Genomic DNA, 22,973 nt, shown 5'->3' with positions numbered 1-22,973 from the left:
ATCTGGTATCATCAGAGCTGGACTGTCTCTTCTCCTCTTTTGCTCTTTATAAAAGTTTAATTTATGAGTTGCAACTGCACTCATATATATAGGGAATACACACACACACACACACACACATATATGGAAGTTATCCCAAAGAGCAACATTTTTACAAGAAGAAATTTGTTTCTCCTTGCACTTCAGTAAGACACGGTCAAAGGCAGCAGCATACCAATCACAATTTAAGAGTATTTTTAAAAAGCCCAAATCACTACGCTTTAAGTCGACTTTTAAATTTCTTGCTGAAATAATAAAAAACACAGCCAAAAATATGAATATAAAGCAATTTTAATTTTCCTCTAGATATTTATATCAAAGAAATAATACTCATGTCCAAGTACTGTACATACAATATCTTCCTTATAAACTCTGTAGTTTAAAACACATGTACAAAATTGCACATTGCAGTTTGCAAAAAATCATAAATACATTTTTGCATGTAAACAATTCCAGCACAAGGATCAATGTTATACATTCCAAAATGTCTAAGTGTCTGCTCACAAACAAAAACAAACAAAAACCCCACTGTGATCTCCATAAAGGTCCTAATGTTACAAATCAATCATTAACAGATTTCTGATGTACTACACACAGGGATACATAAATGAGCACAAGGCAAGTCGCCTTTTAGTCATTAAGTACTTAAGACAGAGGCTTGGAATACAATCCTGCTGCCATTTAAACCCACTGTATCCATCCCACAGTATTTAGTGGTAGCAGCATTGAGTTAATTTTTCCAAGATTGCCAACTGCAGTATGCCTTATTTTCAATTCTCAAACAAGTTGGCTACCACTGAACAGTAGGAATTTTAAAATTATTGTAAACACAGTTATCACTGTTGTATATTTAGTAAGTTACAGTATTCTCCTAAACACATCACTAAATTAAGAAAATGTTTTACATTTAATCAAGTGCAAGATGCCCACTAGTATCGTCCACTTTGTCTCAGAAATAAGTATTTTGAATATAATACAGTTAGTAAAAGTAATGCAAAAAAATTACAATGGACATAATCCTCAGTTATTAAGCCCTGTAGCTTGTTTACATTTTAAAAAATCACCACATCAGAAAAAAGTTCTCAGAAGTGTCCTTTTAAATCTCTCCTGACCAAATCCAGCAAATGAGTAGCTACTCAATTTTGTTTCACTATTATCTCCATCTGTGCGCAAAGCCCTTGCCAGCATACCTGTTTGAAGACTTCCCAAAATCAATCAGGTCTATGATATCCATACAGAGTTATTTGTTTTATTGTCTGTTTTGGGTTGGTTTTGTGGGGGGTTTTTGGGGTGGTTTTTTTGTTTGTTTTTTTTGTTTGGGTTTTTTGTTTCATTGGGTTTTTTTGTTTCATTGGGTTTTTTTAATTTATTCACATGCTGCGATTTTATAAAATTCTACCGAAATCAGGGATTTTTAAAGGGTTTCTCAGAGGCTTCCACTGTGCCAGCTAATTTAGTAAGGCAGAATAAGAAGGTACATATAAACCCAACTTTAAAAAAACCCAAGAAAGGATGTAGACAGATACCCACCCACCAACTAGTTGCATGTAAGCTGCTGGAAGAGGCAAAGCCCAGTTTGAACTGCTCGGCTTCCACCTTTGAAGAGCTTTGAAGAGCTACCTTGAAGGAGAAAGTTTCAGCGCCATGCCTGAAGGCCTATGAAGAACCAACTTGGATTGAAGAACTTTAGGAAGCAACAGTTTGCTCACACCTCTTTTGGACAAAAAGAACGCTTGGAAATGCTGGTGGTGACACAGCAGGGTGGGATTCTTGCCCTTTACAGGAAATCCCTTATTCTGTTAATCAGCATGTGGCTTGAATCCCAATAAGGACCACAGAACTACCAGCATGATACTACCAGCAGCCCGACCCATGACATTGCAAGTTATTGTGATTATAGTAATGCAGATCATTAAGTGTTTTCTGCATCACAGAAGCTCAGCAAGAACCAGAAACCACCAAGGGTTTTCAAAGCAGGATCCTATTGCTCAAGACCTCTCCTTTATCTGATGGGAGTTAGTTCCTCCGTTGAACTGACAGAAAGACATACTGCATGAAGAATGACTAATTTAATCTTTCCCAGTCTGCACCTAACTGGAGCTAGTTCTTTCTAAGGGGATCTCTTTTAAGTCCTACACACATCACACAGTGAGGGCACATGTGTGTTCCCCCAAACCTCAGCAAGATTTTTCACTGTAGGCAGAAACTGCAGGAACAACAAGCAGCTTTAGATGAGACACTAAAGCAAAGAGAAACTGCCGTGGAAGAATGTGCTACAACTCCACAGATGGAAAAAACAAAAAGCTGAAGAGCTACTTCACAAAAAGACTTATGCAGCACTACAGACCCAGCTGCCTTTCCTGGTAAGATGCCGCACTGGGAGTCTAAGAATTACCTTCAGATATCATAAACTAGAGGTAACCTTACAGATTGACTTTTAAAGCCAAGAAGGTTCAAAACCCTTCACAGCAAGATACCCCTGGTACTGCCACCTCTTAATCTCTCTACCCTTCTCCCCCTTCTCTCTTTTTGACCTTAAGAAGCCAGTATTCCTGATTAGCCAGTATTCCTGATTAGCCAGTATTCCTGATTAGCCAGTATTCTTGATTAGGAAGAGTGGGAGTGGCAAAAATCAGTGGCTAAATTTTGGTGTGCAAGACTATGCAGACTTGCCTATCATTTTCTATTTAAAAGTCAGGAATTGCACAATACTATATTGCAACACTTACTCCCTTCCCTTTGTCCTGTACAAAATAGCAAAGCACAACCAAAGCAAAATCACTGTTGGGAGTGTTTAGATTGATGGCTCACATGTCAGAACTGCGTCTCTGTAATTAACAGCACTTTGCAACAAAGCAAAACAATTCTCTGATATATACTCGTGTTAGGCCTTTTGTTTCAGGTTTGGGTTTGATTCTGTTGGTTTTGGTTTGGTTTGGTTCTTCTTTCTTGGGGGGCATGTGGGAGAGTTAACAAAGCCTGAATATTTAATCTGTTACACGTGGAGGAATGCTCAAGGGGCTCGCAAGAACTTGTTTTGCTGCACATTGAGCAACACCACATGGCAAAGCCTTGAAATTAGAGCAAATGCTTGAAGACAGGGCGTAGCTGCTTTTTGGAGCTCGTCCTTCATGGGCTGCATTTTATTAGAGAGCAAACCTTTGCATCACCAGTCAGCATGCAGACCTGGGCTTTACTTCATGCCATTTCAGTATGGTGGTTGCCATGGCTTTAAATAAATAAGGGTAAGTGTGAAATCACTAGTCATCAGGCCAAACAGGCAGGGGCACAGTTTCTAAAGAAGAGACATTTAGAAGACACTTATGCAGTAATAACAAAACAAAGTAAGTTAAAAAGCATTCTGAAGAGCAGTCCTAATTATCTGCTACTTAAACATACTTAAACAAATACTACTATTAAATACTGTTTCAGAGATAAATATTATTTTTTCCTTGGATTCCATTTTGTTTCTCCTTCCTGGTGCTGATAACTTCAAAAATCATCTCTAACTACTACCAGTGGAGAAAGGAATAAAGAAGTAAACTTCATTAGACACTACTGGCCTGCTGGGAACCTGGTATCACACCATGTGGACATACCAGTTTGTGTGGTGATTTCATTTATAGGGTGCACACAAAGACTGTCAAAAATCACAAGGATTTACAGTACCATTTTAGTAACTGGCACAAAATGGTTTGGATTGATAAAAACACTTTGGCGGCATTTTAGGAATCCCTATTCTGAATGTGTCATCTTGCAGACCATAAGTAGGTGTCCTAGCTACTTAAGGCCATAACTTATGTGACATTAGATATAACAAGAACATTGAACTCCCTAATAGTATTTCCTCACTATTGCTGTCACCCTCACACAAAGGATGTTAAAAGACAGAATGGTAAAAGTTGGAAAAAATCCAAGAATTCAAACTCTGTCTCTACTTGTGAAGAACAGCAAGCTATATACCAGTGTCTTCTACTGCTCTCTTTCCATAGCTGTCACTAGGAAAAAAGAAGGAGACTATCCAAAATACATTCTCTGGAACAGCACACTAACTTTTTTTGAGACTACTCAATTGCTTGTGTCCTGCTTTACAAGAAAATCTGAAGATTTATGAAACAGAGGTGTGGGAAAGATTGTCAGGTTCAGTATGTTATCTTTCAAATTACTTAGCATGTACCAGAAGACTATCTTTAGTTAGTCAGTTAGTTAGTTATTTCATTATTTTAAAACAGTTAGTTCTTAAAGGCCAATTTTCCATATGGGGCAGGAGGGACACATCCCTTGGGGCAGGGGGAAGCTCTCTGAAGAGGACAAGGAAATGGTATCAAAGAACTCCTAAGAATTCAAGGTATTGGTCATAATTTTTCACCTATTCAGACCATTGTTTAAGAATGGGGATGCAGTGAGAAGTCTGACTTCTTTAAGAGCTTTCTTCATCTATGACAGAAGTAATACCACAATTGGACAACCACTGATTGAAATTGAACAGTTGCAAGACATGCTTCAAGGTAGTTATTAGAAAGGTTTTCAAATTTATTCAAATAAATTTTGAGATAAGAGTAAAACAGGACTCAACCTAAAAAAGTAATTGAACTTGCATAACCAAAACAGAGACTGCAACCAATGATTTTTCTCTTCCCCCCTGTATGGGATGGGAGTCTGTTACTGATCTCCAGCAAGACAGCTCTCCACGGCTGCATGGACCCTATTTAGGTGACTTACAATTCCACCCATACCTCTTCTTAACCAGTAAGTAACAGTAGTAGTAAATCTTATCAGCAGTATGCTAAACATCAGAAGCTACCAATGTATTAGTGCACAGTGAACTGGTCATAATCTATTATCTCCATGTCAGCAAGGCTTCAAACCCAACCATCATGTCAAAGCACTCCTACAGAAATGTTCATTCTTTAGCCAGAACATTTACTCCTGAAACTATTACAGACCCTGTTTGTTACTAGTACTAGAAATTGAGAGCAAAGCTCAATTTACAGCTAGCTCCGCTATGGATAGAGACTTTTTGGCAGCAGACAAAAAAGCAAACGTCACGTAAGCAATTATTTAGGGTGACTACTTTAAAACATTACTTATGATAATCATAATTTCACCTTGTAGTAAATCACTACACATTAACTGCAGCATTTCAGATAACATTAAGGCTAAATGTGACTTCAAAGTAAGTTCTCTTTTTGTGTTAATTTAGCATTGCAAGGCTTGACAGTCCTCCAATTTGACTGAGAATCTGAAAAATCACCTTGTGATCACACAGAGAAATGCAGCTTAGTCTTCTTCTGGAAGAATTTGACCACAAAAAAAGCATATGAAAAACCCCACTGTGTACTGTTGCAGCTAAGAAAATCCCAGTTCCTTCCTTTCTCTATGCATGCTGGTGTCTACACACAACACCTCAACATGCATTTCCAGGTATTTGTGCTTCAGAAGAATTAGTTCATAAAGGCCGGATTTGCTTTTTCTTCAGTTAGTCCACACTGACTTGAGAGGATACTGCCCAAGCAGGACTCCAGCACAAGAACTCAACGTCCCCTGCAGACACAAGATCAAGATTCAGAGTTTTTACATCAGTAACAAATTTTTGTCAAGACCGCTCAACTGAAAGTTGCATTTCAATACCCAGCACTGGCGTGAAGATACAGATCCTACATTGGTGTCCTTCCTCCCCACTGTTTCCCCAGTGGGACCCTTCAAAGACAACTAGAGCAAGGCATTCTGGCTGACCCACTTGAAGCCAACTGTTTCAACATCCAAGCAGAGATCTGGTTTGTGACTATGCTGATGCAGAAAGTAAGCCTTCAGGTATGCAATAGCTTAGGAAAAAGTGCTCCCAGACTAAGGCAAATAGCAGGGATCAATGCCGGTAGCAAGGCAACAGGATGGTGCCTCGGAAAGCTCCTCTCATTATGATTTATGTGAATACATTTCTAGACTCTTTTAGCAACACACAAACAACAGCAGGTTCTCCACTGTGCATTCACTGTTGCAGCGTTTCTCAGAAACCTACATTTAGCTTGTCACACATGACCAGTTCATGGAGAAGTTGCTTCTGTCCCACCTCCAAGCTACTGAGTCGTTACGAAGAGAGAAGTTTCAGAGCACAAACAGCTGCAAGACACTTCATAGGATAAAAAGAGACAGATCTCTGAAACACTGGAGAGGAGTAATCCTCAATTACTAAAACCTCTTGTCCCCCATAATTTACCATAAAGGCCTGAGTCTCCATATATTCAGATTTAATTAAACATCTTCATGGTAAAATTGCACCACGTGCAGCAAGATTAACAAGGTTCTTACAAACTTCAGATTCTGCACTTTGTCACAGGGACATTTATCATTCTTCATCAGATACACTAAACCCTGATGCAAGTGACTGTGATGTGAGAAGGATGAGTTAACATTTGCAGGATTACTATGCACTGTGAAAGCTTTCTGTCCAAGATTTTTTCTGCTGATACAGGTCTTGAAAATACTGAAAGGGGTGAATCCCTGACAGATTTTACTGTCCACCTCTGCTGGAAGATGAGCAGTGACTACAGGAGTCACTACAGCAGTCACTACTGATCAAAAGAAGTGACCAACGAGCATCAAAACAGGATATGAACTCTTCAACACTCATTTTTACAGTAAAACTTCAAACAAAAAACTGGAAAAATGGAAGTGATTTTGTACAAATCAAATATGTACACAGATATGTCATACCCCAATTTGTCTACTTGCTAAACATAGAAACTTGGAGAATCAAGTAAGCAAAGAACAAAATTATCCAGCAGCAGTTACAGCTGCACATATGAATAAACGAAAATGTTACTCATTGCTTTTCCTTTTTTAACTTGCACTCCAGAAGCAGGACACATAAAATGCATCAAAGAATGACCTGTGTTACAAGCAGATGGGTTTTTTCCTCTTGCATATTAATCTCAGATATAGAAAAATTTTCTCGAAGAAGTTGCTGGATTCAAATAGTTAAGACTCCAGTTCTGGTAGCCAAGATGTTATTTTCGGCACAACTAGTAATTCAGACCTGGCACGCACCTGTACTTCAGACACTATCAAACAATACTATTCAGTATTTTGGGAAGCATCAATTACTTATATAACTGATTAAAAAACAGTTGCCAAATCAATTTCCACTTTAACAGCTGCAAACTGCAGAATGCCTCAGGGCTTAACCTGGGGAGGTCACTCCTTTGTCAAAGGTGAGACAGAGAGTCAATCAGATATTTAAAGGAATGAAGGATGCCTCATGACTCCTTCTTCTGTAAAGATACAAATACAAACCAAGATGACAGAGAACAGTCATAGAGCCACCCTTGATCTCAAACAGAGCAAGACAGTCAGTAGTGACTACTGACATACAGTGAAGAGTCCATATGCTGAGATATTTACTTTTTGGAAGACCATCAAAGTCTTATGACAGAAAACATGGCCATCACCACCAAAATTGCTCCTCACCATGATCAGGACTTATCATGGCCAAACACCTATGATTCTCAAAGTATTTGCTTTTGGAAAAGCTCTCTAAGCATATCAAATGGGCTCGACCTGGAATCACAATAAAAGTTTTAAGAACAACTCACCAGCTACTTGGACCTCTCTGGAGACCTTGTGATTCCAACAGACTTCACTGCACTGGAGACCAAACCAATCAACTTTCCTAGCAATGGCATCATTTGAGTCAGTGTTACCAGAGTGGCTTCCTCGCACTCACATCAAGCAGGGCCAGATCTGATGGGGGCTCCACCCTCTGCCCAAAGGAAGGAGTGAACAAATCTTCTCTGACTGAAAACATTCCCCCTCCTACTTCAAGACAGAAAAGATCTGATAACAAGTCAAATAAATCAACTCCATATATGAATCAAACTCTTTTGCTGTAGCACCTAAATAAGAAGGCACTTCACATCTAAACCAAGATATTGGTTCAAGCACATTCAAAGACTGCTGGGCAAAAAATGATATGCACAGGAGCAAGCATCCAGCAACCAAAACAGACAAAGGAGGAGACTATTTAGTCTCCAGAGCAGATAGTCACAGAGCATGAGTCTTTGCAAGGACTAAAAAATAGCATGCACAAGTATAACAAAGCATGGTAGTTTTGAAGAATGAAGAAGAATGCTAAAAAACACTGAGCTAACAGTGAACATAACTGTTTTATTTTGGGATTTTAATTTTTTTGTTTGGTTTTTTTTGGGGTTTTGTTTTTGAGGGGTTTTGGTAGTTTTCTTTTTTTTTTTTTTTTCCTTGACAGCAACAGACAGCCAACTTGCTTGGAGTTACTGAAAAGGAGCTACATGAATGCAAATCATATAAACAGTCTGAAAAATTTTTACCCAGTATCTATCTTTTAATGTCTCACAGTGACCAAAGTTTTTGGCAGAAAACCAAAAAACCTAAAAGACACATATGTTTAACAACAAACTGAAGAAAAAAGGCAGACGAAATAGAGAAGCTGTATTTAAAGGCTTAGGAACACTGCAGGGCTAAAAGTCAAGAGTATTGAGACGTTTTAGAAGACAGGAACAATCAAGTCTGACAGCTGCAGCAAGTAAGTACTCCTGAGTCTTTTTATACTGGTTTGAAGTGTTAGGTGCTTAGGCTTTCCACTCAAATATCTGCAAAAAAATGCAGCAACCTCTAGTCGAACCAGTCCAAGCAGGAAAAAAAATCCAACCACCCCAACACTATTCTCAGATTTTGGTCATGTCACTGTTAGATCCTGTTTCTCAGCCTAAATACCAGATAAAAAAGGCATTTATGAAGGAAACTGATCACTCTATAGAAAACACATTTCTTTTGGACTACTCCACTACCAGAACAGTAGCCTCTGGCAGAGAGCTGGAGCTGCCAGCCTCACTAGTAACCTCTCATCAGTCATCAGGGTAAGAGAGATGGCCTGTCACCACTTCTAGCACTGAACAGATGTCAGCTAGAACAGAAAGCAGGCTATCAAAGAAATTACCACATGAGGTCTTTGAGACGCTGGGTGTGAGACTGCTCTTGCAGAAAGTTCAAACTCAAGTGAGGTAATGTGGGGTGGTTTTCAGCTTTAACATTACCATACTGTAAAGGGGGAGCTCATTATAACCCTGCTAGACTATACCCCACTAGAGCTTTGCCCGTGTCTGGGAAGGGGAATTGCTGTGATTTCCCATGCCTTATGGATCCCCCATGTTGCTTGGATATTGCTAATTTATTATGAGCAGAAATTACAAAGTAAAGACGTATTACACAATTGCATTTATCATTTTCCTGTGCTCTACCACAAGATCTTTACCTAGCCCTACACTCACACTCATTTACAAATACAAGGACCAAAGTAGAGGTGCTCACCCAAAAACCTCTTGCAATTTTTTTTCCAGGATGCCTTAATACTGCATATGCAGTAAAGTATCTCACATCTACCAGGCAGCTTTACCTTTCTCACTAGGGAAAAGTGTTAAGTGTGGGGGGAAAGAAGTTTTTTATCAGTTTCTCCAGACTTGCAGCATCTTTGCAGATGGATGATGACTACCAAAGAAAAAACCATATTTTTCACCCAGTTATTATGTAACAGGCAGTGCTACAGATTGTATGCAGTATGGTTGAGAATGCCCCTAAGAAGTCTCTGAACCTGTGTTAAGATCAAATTTTTTTTTTATCTGCTCATTAGTAATTCTAACAGCAGAATGTACTGTTACAGGCAATCATTTCAACCACCAAAAAAGGCTCTGGTGACACGATCAAACAGTTATACAATGATTAATATGGCTTCTACCTAATTTGCATATGCATTAAGAAAAGAAATATCCTCGGAGCCATCTCAGCTACAGTAACAGTGTAACTACGCATTCTCATATAACTTCATACATGTGCCAGGAACGACTGCACTAAAAGGAAAAGCTCATACACTTGATTGCTGCAGCTCAACTTCTGAACAGATAGCACTCACATATCCCCAATAAAAGCATGAAAAACCGTGAGTCTATCCCATTCTTATTGGATTTCAGCTGTAGCCTTCAGAAGAGGTAAGAGATGTTTACCAGCTCCTGAGTGGCTTTAACAGATCTGAGCAATTGCTGTACACATAGAGATGTTTATGCCCTCTTGGCTCCTCATACGATTACACCCTTTCCACCAGCTGGCACAGCCACATATCCCCATGAAAGATTTGCCTCTGAGTTCAAGCAGAGTTTTTAGCACAGTTTCAACGAGGGAAGAGGGCCCCACACTGCAGCTGGATCTGCTCAGGAGAAGCCCTGCCTTCCCCCAGTGGCAGGGCCGGCCCGCGGCCTCTGCACAGAGGGATTTCTGGTGAGGTGACCGTCACACTCCGACAGACCCTTCCCAGCACACCATTGCCACAGGGCTCGGCAGCGCTGCACTAGCGGCTATGCTCAAAAAACACGGGTGCAGCAGAAGCATGGAAGGCAGTGGCACCGAGCAAGGGACCTAAAGCTTTCAAAAACTTATTGAGGATTATGTCTAATCAGAAGAAATAGTTCCTTTGCTATGCTCTTCTACTAGTAAATTCTCGACAAAGAAATAAATCACACCGAATCTTCCCAATCAGAAAAACACTTCATATTCTAGCATTGACTCTGTCTCTAGAGTATTGCAGAAAGTTTCTTTAGAACAAAGTAGACCAAGAAGCAAGATACACAGATTTCTACTGAAAAATAAATCTAGTTCTCCATAATATTTCTGTGATTTATTCAAACAGAATACAATGGAATTATCACCTTTACAGCTAACCCACCCCAAATCTGAGCCCTTTTCTGTATAGCACTGAATTGTTACTATACTACAGAAAGAGCACGCACTACTGGAATGTACACAGTGAAGGAAAAAAAAAGTAAAGCTCTTTTTGCCAAAGTAACCATTTTCTCTACTAACGTGTTATCTAGAAAAATAAGGTCTAGGCAATGTCCAAAAAGTGTTCAAGTTTCAATAAATAACTATCAATGCCCCAAGTTTGCACTGGCACAAGAAATATGGAGCATACAGGTTTAGAAAACTATTTTCCTATGACTGAGTCAGCAATGCATTTCAACCTGCTTTAAGATTTACAACAAAAATCATTTCCCTCCAGGGTTCGATTTGAAAATCAAAGCCATGTAAGTGCAAGAGCACCCACACAGCTGTCTTAACTCTCAATGGCAAATTAAAGCTCTAGAGAAAGACAGTATTTTAAAAAAGGTTCTTTATCAATACCAAGAAAATATACATAGCCATATTATGTTTTAAATATATATATACACGCACATCTTTTCAAAAGGTACGATTCTGGCTTGGCTATTTTTTTTTTTTTAAGTCTGAAAAGCTTATTCATTGCTATACAGTTCAGTAAGGTGTATTAGGAAACACACGTTTTATATCCCCCATGAAAATAAAGTTGAATCTTTCTGTAAACAGTAATTTTCTTATTTTCGGAAATCTCTACAGACCTCAAGTACTTCACTGAAAAATTAACAACCACCTGCCCCAGAACCACCCACCGAGACCCTCGCTGCTGAATGTGACATCGACAGAACTCGGGAAACGCTTAGCAACACCCGGCTCCCGCAAAAAACGCCTTCTCCGGGCGCAAATAAATAATAATAATAATAATTAATAATAAAAATAATAATAATAGCAGAAGGGCGGCAGCAGGCGCGCACCTTGGCCCCGCGGTGCCCCTGGGCGGACTTGGGGCCGGGGCCGGCGGGGTTGTCCCTCCTCAGCAGGCGCTGGTCTCCGGCGCGGCGGCCGCCTCGGGGGGAGTCTCCCGCGGCTGGGCGGCGGCGTGAGGAGGAGGAGGATGCCCGGCGGCGTTGATGTGGCAGCCGGAGGAGAGGTGGCTGCGGACGCGACCCTGCAGCTGGGTGACCTGGGCGCGGAGGAGGTTGGCGGTGGCAGCCAGCTCGGCGTTCTGCCCCTTGAGCGCCTTCACCTTCTCCTCCAGCCGGGCGATGCGCTCCAGCTTCCGCCGGCGGCACTTGGAGGCGGCGATGCGGTTTCGCAGCCGCTTGCGCTCTGCCTTCAGCCGCTCCTGGCTCTCCGCGTCCAGCGGCGACAGCGACGGCGGCGTCGGCGCGCTGCTGCCACCCTCCCCGCCCGCTGACGGCGGCACCTCGGGCACCGTCTGCGGCTCCTCCAGGGACCGCGCCGGCGGCAGCCGGCCGCTCCCGAGACCCGCGGCCCCGAAGGCCAGGCCCGGCGGCGGTGGCGGGGCGGAAGCGGAGGGGTAGGCGCTGCCCGAGGGGCTAAGCGGCCCCGCGGGGTTGAAGCCGCTCAAGTTGGTGTAGACGGCCGGAGGGTCGGCGGCGGCAGCGGCGGGGGCACCCGGTGGCCCCGGGCGGGCGGTGCAGCAGGGTCCCGGCGCGGAGAGCGGCGGCGGCGCCGTCAGGAGCTGGTTCTGCTTATGCAGGTCGGCCAGGGCCTTGACGAAGCCGTCGGCGAAACCCTCCTGTTCCTGCGTCACCGGCTGCCGGTAGAGGAACGGCCCCGCCGCCGCTGCCCCGCCGCTCCCCGCCCCGGGAGCCGTCGGCCCCGGGCTGCCCGCGCCCAGCCCCGCGCCCCCCTGGATCAGCAGCTGCTCCAGGTCGGCGGCCGGTGGCAGCTTCAGCAGCGGCAGCTCCGCAGCCGACCCCAGCGCGGCCTCTGGGCCGCCGCGGGCCGCCGCCGCCCCGCCGCCGCTCCCCGTCTCCGCGGAGCCCGCGGTGGGCGGCGGGGCGGCGGCGGCGGCAGGCGGTGGCGGCAGCAAGCGCAGAGCCGCCGCGCTGCCGCGGGCGCCGGCAGGCGGGCGAAGGGCGAAGGGCCCCGGGAGCGGCGCGGGGGCGGCAGCCGGCAGGTCCCGTTTCTTCCCGGCGCCGAGCAGCAGCTTCTGCCCCGCCGCCGCATCGGCTCCAGGTCCGCCGGCGGTACCGAAACCCGGCAGCGGTACGAAGTCGGGCAGCAGCTCCAGTCCTTCCTCGGGGTAAAACGGCGCCTCCATCTTCACAGCGGATCGCCCGCTACGCCCGCCGCTCATGCTGCCGCCCTCGCCGGCCGGCGGCGGCTCCGGCGCGGGGCGGGCCGGGCTGGGCGGCTGCTCCGCGGGGCCGGCCGCCCTCGGCTGGCAGCGGGGACTGAGCCGCCTCCCGGCGCCGCCGGACCCGCGCCACGCCCCGGGCCCGCTGCCCGCCCCGCCGTCGCCGCCTCCCTGCTGCCGCCGCCGGTCCCCCCCCCGCCCGCCGGGCTTGCGCGGAACGGCTTCCCGGTGGGGTGTCCGTGGGGAACCCGCGCTGCTCCTCCCCCTCGGAAACTCGCCCCGCGGCTGCGGTGTGGGTAAGAAGGCAGTGCCGTGGCCTTCGTCCGGGAACCGAGGGGTTTTCTCGGGGCCATCACTTCGGCAGGGGGACCGGGAGTCCTCAGGAGGAATGCGAGCAAGGGCATCGCGTGGCGGCTGCTGGGGCAGGTGCTGGTGCGTTCGGTCTGTGATGGATGGGCACAGGATAGTGCAGGTGTCGAGGACTATTGATTCTCGACAGCACAGAGCTGGGAAATCTTACGGGAAGTGCTTGACCATCAGGAAACACGCCAACTAGTCAAACTAAAAGTCACTCAGAAGATTGACATGAATTTGATGTGGCCTTTTTTTTCCTGGAGGGGAGGCCGGGGGAAGTTAAGAAAAAGGATTTGAAACATCCTAGACATATTTCCAACATTTTCAAAATTACTGGAATGTGAATAGCATTTTTCAGTTTGGGGGTTGTATTTATTTGTTATCTTTAGTCAAGACAATTGCCTCTGCCCTTCTCCAAATTTGTGAAATTCTTACAGGATGAGGAAATTTCTTTCCACACAGTCTTTCATAAATGCCTTTTGCTTCAGGATACCAATGTGATCCTGACAGAGCTGCTGAAAGCTCTCCTTTTAAGTCTTTAAAATCAACTTGGTGACTGATGGTCTCAGTGGGTCATCTGTACATTCACCAGATCTCCTCATCTGTGATGGATCCGCTCAGTTAGGTGTCACCTTCTACAATCTTCTCATGCTTTCATGCTTTCTCCCCGTGCATTTCCTTCCTATATATCAAGACCATGTGCCTCTTCTCACAGTGTCTAGTGAAATTGCTGAGTTCTGCTCTTAGCATCACTATCTATATGGCCATGCTGTGCCCCCCTGTGCCTAGGTTCATTCCAAAACCAGCAGTGGAGGAGGAGATGGACAGTGGTATCAAGTCCAGGAGTTGGACTCAGAATCCCTCTTTAGGTCCAAAGGAGAATGGGAGTCTAGGTGCACTAAGGCCTTGATGACCTTGACTCAAGTCTTTGGGGCCCCCAACTCTTGCGTATGGAGCTAGAGCTCATTTTCACAGCCCAGCACCTTCTGTCCCTGCCTGGCTGTATCACAGGTGTTGGTCTCTTCAGCTCCATCTCCTGGGTGAACCTTGGACCTGTGTTTCCAGTTCTGTTCCTGGCACCATCTCCTGCTGCTCCTGCCTGAATCACCTGGGTGGACCTTGTACCTGGTTCATCACCTCACCTTGTGGGTGTGGGTGTCCATTAGTGTCTGCCCTGCTCTTGTGCTGCAGGACTGTCCAGGCCGATGAGCCTGGGCTTTGGCTCTGGTCACCCCTTCCTCATCTTGCCATGCTCTTCTGGTCCCTGAGGCTGTGGCAGAAGTGCTGCCCAGAAAACTGGCAGCAGGACTCCTCAAGGGAGAAGAACGTCATCAGGCAAAGGCCAGGGACAGAGGCATTCACATGGATAGGAGAGGAGTAAGCATGTTTTTCTTGGTGAGGAAGGTAGTGCTAGAAAGAGCTTATTTTCATTTCCTTGTCTCTTGGCTGACCTAGCAGGAGAGGGAGCAGAGCTAACAGTGCTCAGCCAACACTGAGTACTGAAAACAGCTCATGCAAGTGGCTTTATAGAAGTATTGCTGAAGCTGCTGTACAGGCTTTTCTGTCATATTCCTGGGCAAGCAAATGGCAGTGACTGGTACCTTCTATCAGCTTGGCAAAGAGACCTGTCTAGGCAGAGAAGCCACAGCCTCCAAGCTAAGGCAAATCTTTTCTTTCCCTCACAAAGCAAGTGTAGAGGGGGGAAAGTAGGCTGAGGAGAAAATTATGATTTGCATGGGGTCAGAGAAAAAACCATGGAGGTTCACTTGGGTCTGGGGTTATTTTCAGTGAATTTCTAGATGTAATGTTACACTTGGCTGGGGTAACCCTAATGGTAGGTTCCTTTGTCATTCCTACAAGTGTAGGACAAAAACTGTCACTTATGTAGGATGGTTTTAGTTATTGATCAAATGCAGAGTTCAAAAGTGAGCCCACAGAATGGGAACATGTCGAAATTGCTCAAAATAAACTTATTCGTAATAACAAATTGATTTGTTGAGAGATCTATCTACTGTTTGATGATGTACGTGAAACTACATTTAGGCAAGCGTCACGGAGCTGTTTGACCCGTCCTTCACGCAACTGTGTTATGGCAATGTGGTCTTCCCGTTGTTTTCTTTTGCCTTTCCCCCGCCCCTCCTTTTAAATTTTTTATTATTTTTCTCCCCGAAGAAAGCCAGAACCTCCCGCGGGGCTCACAGCGCCAGCTTCTTCCTGTCCCTGTGACAGCCGCGCAGTGCACACCCGTCCGTCCGACCGCAGCCCTGCCTGCCGGCTGGGGCAACCATCCCCGGCCAGAACTTCGGGCATAGCGAGGCCGGAGTAGGCCCTGACGGGTTCCCCTCGGGAAAGGAAGGGCTGTAGCGCAGCCATCCGTCCCAGGGTCCGAGGCGCTGCCTCGCTGTGGATGTGGAGGGGAGCGCCGCTCCCCGGAGGATGCCGGACGGGGTGGGCGGCGCTGCTCAGCCGCGGGTGCGGGGTGTGGGCGGCGCTGCCCGGCCGTGGGTGCGGGGTGTGGGCGGCGCTGCCCGGCCGTGGGTGCGGGGTGTGGGCGGCGCTGCCCGGCCGTGGGTGCGGGGTGTGGGCGGAGCACGGCCCCGAAAAGAAGGCGGAGCGGGGGAAAGGAGGCGGCCGGATTGGCGAGCCCGCTGAACAAGGCCCCGCCCCTACCCTGCGCACCGACGCGCCCAATGGGCGGAGCGCGGTGTGCGCCGCTACCGCGAGAGGTTCCGTTGAAGCTGGCGCCGCCATCTTGGAGTTGGGAGAGGCCGCGCGTCCCGTTCCCGTCCCTCTCCGGAGGGCCACGGGCGCGGGGGGGGGCCGCGGGAGGCGGGGGAAGCATGGGCGCCCGGCGGTGAGTTCGCAGCGTCCCGCCGGCTCGTCTGTCCCCACGAAGGCCGCGCCGCGGCGGGCGTGGGGTTGGGCGGGATGGTGCAGTCCTGTTCCGCCTACCGCTGCCGGAACCGATACGACAAAGAGAAGCCCATCTCCTTCCACAAGTGAGCGCGCGCGGGCGCCGGGGCGGGGTCGCGCCGGGGGGGTGGGGCCAGCGTGGACGGCACGCGCAAAGATCGCGGGGAGCGGGGAGGGAGAGCGTGCGCGCGCGCGGGCAGGCGGGTACCAACGGGCGAACGGACGGACAGACAGACAGAGAGAGAGGGACGTGTCTGTTAGCCCGCCCCCCCCCCCCCCTCCCGGCGTCTCCCTGGAGAAAGCCGAGGGACGAGACCCTCTGAGCCGCCTGTTGCAGAGCGAGAGCGGGCTGAAACCAAACCTCACCCCCCCCACCCCCCCCCGACCCACGGGGGGCAGGAAGGTGGAAGGTTAAGGTTATAAAGTTCATCAGAAAAGCTGAAAGTGCCTCTTGCTTGCAGGTTTCCTCTTACAAGACCCGATCTTTGCAAGAAGTGGGAAGCTGCTGTTAAGAGGAAAAACTTCAAGCCGACCAAGTACAGCAGCATTTGCTCAGAACACTTTACCCCCGATTGCTTTAAGAGGGAATGCAATAACAAGCTCCTAAAAGAGAACGCTGTGCCCACAATATTCTGTTACACTGAACCCGGTGAAAAGGTAAACCCAATGCACCCATGGCTGCAGGTGCCAGAACGTGTCGTGCATGTCACTGGTTGCGGAGTGGAAGGGCAGCGAGCAGGGAGAGGATGCAGGCTGGGAAGGATGAAGGCTGGCAGGATGCTGAGCCTGTATCCCTGGGGTCACCAGGAGGACTGTGGTGACTGGAAATACCTCCAACAGCTGAGCTTGTTTTCTCTGAGGCTCTCTGAGGCTTTGGAGCACAAAGTGTTGTACAGGCAAGCACTGCCTCTGACGTGTTTATGTATCCATTTAATTCAGTGTCCATGTGCTGAATTAAATGGAATGGCAGCGAAGTAAGAAGGTATTGCCCTGTAGTTAAACTGTTCCACAGTAATTCCTCCATATTCAGTCTGAGAGAGCCTTCATTAATGCTTGCAAATGGCACTTACTCCCTTCCCATGGCTGATAGCTACTGCTAGCATTGAAGACGTGGTGGATGTTAACTGTGAAACTTTAACTGGCTTCTTAAAGAGAGCTCTGCACTTTGGCTTTGCAAAGTTAAAGAACCTTAAGTGGTAGAACCTTACCTGCACCTGCTATCTGTCCTGAGAGCACCTCTGTCTTGCCTTAACCTTGTTTTCAAAAGCCATACTGGTACCTGACTTCTGATGGTAGAGTCTTCTGAGTGAGGTATTCCCTACACTGTGACACTAGAACAATTTACTGTGAGATGCAAGTCACTTATAAGTTCTTACTTCTTGATGTAATAAGTTCAAGACAAGAATGGAAAAGATTGATTTTTAACTCCTTTAAAGGATATAAAATATTTGATCTCTTACTACTCTGCTATAGAGTAAGTGGCAAAGGAGACAACAGTAGATAGAGTAGGTCTGGGGAACAAAAGACTTAAATGGGATGAAGTGCACAGAAGAAAACTCATGTTTTTCTTGTTCAGTTTTTCTCTTTATATCCAATATTGGAGTGCTGCAGAAATAAAAAGGCTACACATTTGAAAAATGAAAAGTGGCTAATAACACAGAAGAGAATGTAAACAGAATGTAAACAAGGAGACAGACAAGTTACAGGGAAATATGGCTGTGTTTTTTGTTTGATTACACTTCCTTGCTTATCTGTGAAATACACATTTTCTTTGCTGTGTGTAAAATACTTGCAAATTTTTTTACAGTCTGAAAGCTGAATGGGTGTATAGGGTAGTCTGCAAAAGTGCTGTTGGTGCAGCAGGATTAGTAGTGAGCCACGTTCCCAATTTCGCTGTCATACCTGGATCTACAAAAACACAGAAGAGTGAGTGCCTTTTAATTCTGAAGGATTCAGTTCTATTTTTATTTGTTCCATGGCACTTTTGAATAAACTGCTACATATCTTCAAGTAACAATGTAATAACAAAGAATAATTGTGGTTGTTTTGGAGTTGAATCCATGCAGATTTTGAAATACAGGTTTTTATCTTTTGCACTGTAATTTGGTATACTTTTTCTTTACTTACGTCTTAGAAGAAGTATTTACTGGCTAGAAGAAATAATTAGAAATCATTGATGATGTCACAAAGATCTCAAATGATGATGTATCAAAGATCTCTTCTCTGTGATACGTTGTGATAATAATAATTTGTATATAGAGGTAGCCTATGCTGTATAGCTTCAAAAAGAAGTCTCTGTGAATTCAGCAGTCCAGCAGTGATCTGATTTTTGCTTTGGTTTCTAGCAATAATGAGTTTCTTTTTGCTAGCTCTACCTTTGCCTTGTAGGGTTTTTTTTAGAAGAAAAATTTGATAGTGACAGCTGATAGGGTCAAGCTCTTTAGAATATTCATATGTGAATTAGATATGCTAACAGCAGCAGTTTTTTATTAATGAGAAATAAGACTGGTAGTTGGCTGATTTTGTACTTTCATGTGATCAGTTATATTTGAGTGCATATTAAACTTCCCTTTAATGCCAATCATCACTTTCCTTCAATACCAATAATCAAACCGCCTTTTCAGTTACCGTCTGCCAAGTGTTGTAGTTTGTACGGGGGACAGGTAGACACCCACACATCTATCTTGCTTGTATGTTAAGTCAGTGAAGTTAATGATATGACCTTCAGATATGATAAGCTTGATATGTTGATGCTGAGGACTGCTGGCTGTTCTTAAAGTCAATGTTTTCCCAGTCCTTTTGCTTTTCTTTGTATTAATTGTGTTGGCAGCAGGTGTGTAGGAAAAAAAAAATCAGTGCCTCTTTTACTGAGAATGTTTTAAGTTTTCTTTTCAGTAGGCAATATGCAAGCTCTTTGGTTTCAACAGTGCTTTTACAATCGATGTGGGCACAGAAGCATTTCTGAATTATACTGGATTCCTTTGGGGAAGAAAGAATCTGATTCTCTGCTCTGGCCTATACTCAAATGGCTTGGAATCTGTGTTGTCCTGACCTGTACAAGTGGACCTATCAAGAGCAATGTGACAAAACATTTTTTTTAATCTTTTTTTTATTTTTTAGCTTTATTTGCAAAAAAACCCTGCAGTGGAGTTGAGCCAATTGATATTTTGCTGTTGCCAAAAGGGAGAACTATGTTTCTGCTGTCCATTCCATCTGCCAGCTATGTAGTCCTGTTTCTTAACATGACCTGGCAGTGTGAGCTCACAGCCCAGAAAGTCACTAATGTCCTGGGCTGCATCCAAAGCAGTGTGAGGCAGGGAATTCTGCCCCTTTGCTCTACTTTGGTGAGACCCCACCTGGAACCCTGCATCCAGCTCTGGGGTCCCAGCACAGGGAGGACATGGAACTGCTGGAGTGAGTCCAGAAGAGGCTACTAAGATGACCAGTGGCATGGAGCACTTGTCTTAGAGACACAGGCTGAAAAAGTTGGGGATGTTCTCTCAGTCTGGAGAAGAGAAGGTGGTGTGGAAACCTCAAAGCAACTTTCCAGAATCTAAAGGGGGCCTACAGGAAGGCTGGAAAGGGACTTTATTATAAAGGCAGGTAGTGGCAGGCTAAGAGGGTATGGCTTTGAACTTCAGGAGGGTAGGTTGAGATTAGATATTAAGTAAAAATTCTCCACTGTGAGTGCGGTGAGGTGCTGTAACAGGTTCCCGAGAGAATCTGTGAATGCCCCATCCCCAGAAGTGTTCAAGGGTGGGATAGGCAATGTGGTCTAGTGAAAGGTGTCCCTGCCCATAGCGGAGGGATGTTGACACTGGATGATCCTTTAGGGTCCCTTCCAACCAAAACTATTGTATAAATCTATGATTCTCACTTTTTCCACATATCATGGCAGCTATATGTCATACCTTTTATTGCATTGCTTTGACATTTAATAATGGACAGAAAAATTGTGCAGTGATAGTTGGAGATCAAATAGCTTTCTGTCATTTTAGCAATTATATTTGATCAAAAAGTAAATACCAAGTATGAGAAGTCTGCTTTGCTGTTGAAGAGCTGTTTATTTTGGTTCATGATATCTCTTTTAACCAAACCCTTATGCTACAGCCCAAAACCAGTAAGAGTCCCTCTCAGTTGGTGGTAAGACTGGTCTTACTGTGTCTATTTTTCTGCTCTGTCAGCCTATCAGCCCGCTCAGTAGTTCTACCTCATTCTACCTCAGCAGAAGATTGTCCACTACTGATGTGGTTTTGATTAGGTTAGCTGGTAGGTTCAGTTACGTAGTGGTATGATGCAGCAGAAAGGAGGAGGGACAAAGGGGAATGGGATGGCAGCAATGAGTTGCTAGGTCATCTGAACTCCATTTTATGGAACTGCAGTCTGTGTTCTTGCTTCTTTTGTAATTCAAAAAACCTATTTAGACATAAGGGCTTGAGTTTCAAAGAGCCTTTAAAATGAAGCTGGTTTAAAAATATTTCCAGGTGAGAAGCCGGATGGAGCAGGCCCAGAAATGTTTGCCAGTTTTGAAAATTGTGTCTTTGAAATTTATTTTATTTGTTTAAATCCTAGTTGTTTAGGTTATTCTGGGGCTGTAATAAGGGAGTTGTGTTGTAAACAATGTTAAGCATGAAAATGTACATTTTTTGTCTTGTTCTTTTTAGTCTGAAGAATTTGCAGAGCAGCCAGAAGATCCACTGCCACCTCCTCCACTGCCACCGCCGCCACCGCCTCCACCACCACCACCACCACCAGCAGCTCCCGTACTACCACAATCTCCATCAACTCCTTCTTTTCATTTGTCTCAAATAGATGCCAGATTTGTAGATCCGAGTATTGGATTATTGATGCCCCCTCTCCAGACCCCCAGCAATCTTGCTGTTTTTTGCGATCATAACTACACTGTCGAGGATACAGTCCATCAGCGAAAAAGAATTCAACAGCTGGAAGAACAAGTTGAAAAACTGCGGAAGAAGCTCAAAACAGCGCAACAGCGGTGCCGGCGTCAGGAAAGACAGATTGAGAAACTAAGAGAGATTGTTCAGTTTCAGAAAGAAAAAGACATATTGGCAGGAAAAGGCTATGTGATTCTGCCTAATGACTACTTTGAAGTCGTAGAAGTACCTGCCTAGGAGTCATGAACATCAGTTTTCACTTTGGTAGGCCAAGAAATTTAGTTTAAAAACTAAATTCTTTCTAATTCTGTAAGACTTTCCAGAATTCTAAAACAGTAATTAAGCAGTCATACAAATAAGATAATATTTTTTCTTCATTGTCATTTCAGTTTGATATACTTTTAATATATTGAAGATGCAAGTATCTCAGAATTAGAATATGCAATGAATTTACAAAATATTAATTGCTTCCAGAAGGAAAGGATGCAAGATTGAAGACACATAGAAATTTACTTTTTTTACAATGTCTGTCTTATGCTTACAGGGGTTGGGAACTGAATCGGGATGAGAGTGAACTTTAGGTGGTTGTACACCTAGTGATTTGTCAAGACTTCTAATGTTGGCTTTGGTAATCCCAAATAGGTAGTGTTCACTGATTTTAGAAAGAACACAATTAGGTCAGCTAACATCTGCAAGTGCTGCAGAAAGATAGCTAAGATGCACATTTCAGTCTGGGAAAACTTCCAACTTCAGTTTGCTATGCATTTGAAGAACTGCAAAAAGTAATTCTTGGATCCCTTTGGGTGAGGTATGTAAATGAACCTCTTCTTTTGATGTAACTGTTCACCACATGAGTGTTTTGAGGGTGATGAGGGGAATTCATTAGCATAGCTAACGAGACCTGTAGAAGCAGCTTTTGTTTTGAGGGCACTTAAAAATAATCCTGAAGTGCAGGGCTGAACTGAACATGTATGTTACTACACTGTTGGCAGGATCATTAAGACAATGTACTGTTTACAGTGACTGCTTGCAAAAGGACACTGGTAGTATACAGTTCCAGTATGTTGTAGGGTCATCTTCCCATAAACACTGTAACTAGTAGAGTGTTGTCCTTGGTTTTGAAATTCTCGCATGTCAACCATGTGTAGCTTCAGGAAATGAAGTAAGTTTGTTCTTCATCCAGGGAGTCAGACATTTATGGCTTCGCAGTGGTTTTATTTCCTTTTTTCACTCCCCAAAGGGCATCCACCAAAGGGCAGATAGGGAACTAGACTTTGGAGTTGCTTGGTGCTAGACTGGTTTACAATATCTCAAATGCTGCTGCCTCTTCTTCAGCCTTATTAAGACTATTTCTAGTAGATTTAGCGTGACAAAGTAGTGCAGCAGTTTGCACTTACTTTCTAAAAATTTATTTAGTCAACAAACTCATTGAAAATGAGAGAAAATGGCTAACCCTAATGTAGGCTTCACAGCTGAAATTCCTGGATATACGAGACATGAGGAAAATTGCTTTTCTCAGTCTATGTCAAACTTGTGTGCGATGTGAGTTCTAGCTCTGATGTTAAGTCTTGTTTGTGATGGCTTTAAAAGCTTCCCTTAATATCCTGTTAGCATGACATTTTGAAATATTTCAAACCAGTCTTGATACTTCTGACCTCACTCATGCCATGTGTCTACTTTCCCTACCATTTCATACACTTAAAATGAACAAAAATGCCAATGCTTCCTTTTGTGTACATTTATTATACCTAATTAAAAATTTGAAAAGCAAA

At 44.8% G+C, this 22,973-nt stretch overlaps 2 protein-coding genes across 2 annotated transcripts; one reads left to right on the top strand and one right to left on the bottom strand.

The window, feature by feature from the left end:
• Positions 1–314: 314 nt before the first annotated feature.
• On the bottom strand, positions 315–16,144 carry LOC132322498 (collagen alpha-1(I) chain-like). The gene is made up of 3 exons (XM_059836990.1): positions 15,577–16,144; positions 7,632–13,482; positions 315–5,583 (listed from the first exon to the last, which is right to left on the bottom strand). Exons 1-2 carry the CDS (start codon positions 16,142–16,144, stop codon positions 11,747–11,749), a joined length of 2,304 nt encoding a protein of 767 aa, XP_059692973.1. The 3' UTR covers positions 315–5,583; positions 7,632–11,746.
• Positions 16,131–22,973, top strand: THAP1 (THAP domain containing 1). The gene is made up of 3 exons (XM_059873657.1): positions 16,131–16,392; positions 16,768–16,963; positions 20,971–22,973. The coding sequence occupies exons 1-3, from the start codon at positions 16,322–16,324 to the stop codon at positions 21,436–21,438; spliced, it is 735 nt and encodes a 244-aa protein (XP_059729640.1). The 5' UTR covers positions 16,131–16,321; the 3' UTR covers positions 21,439–22,973.

Source organism: Haemorhous mexicanus, chromosome Z (genome assembly GCF_027477595.1).
Source record: "Haemorhous mexicanus isolate bHaeMex1 chromosome Z, bHaeMex1.pri, whole genome shotgun sequence".
Classification (NCBI taxonomy): Eukaryota; Metazoa; Chordata; class Aves; order Passeriformes; family Fringillidae; genus Haemorhous; species Haemorhous mexicanus.
The sequence above is the reverse complement of the archived record's forward strand: the minus strand, read 5'-3'. Positions and strand labels throughout refer to the sequence as shown.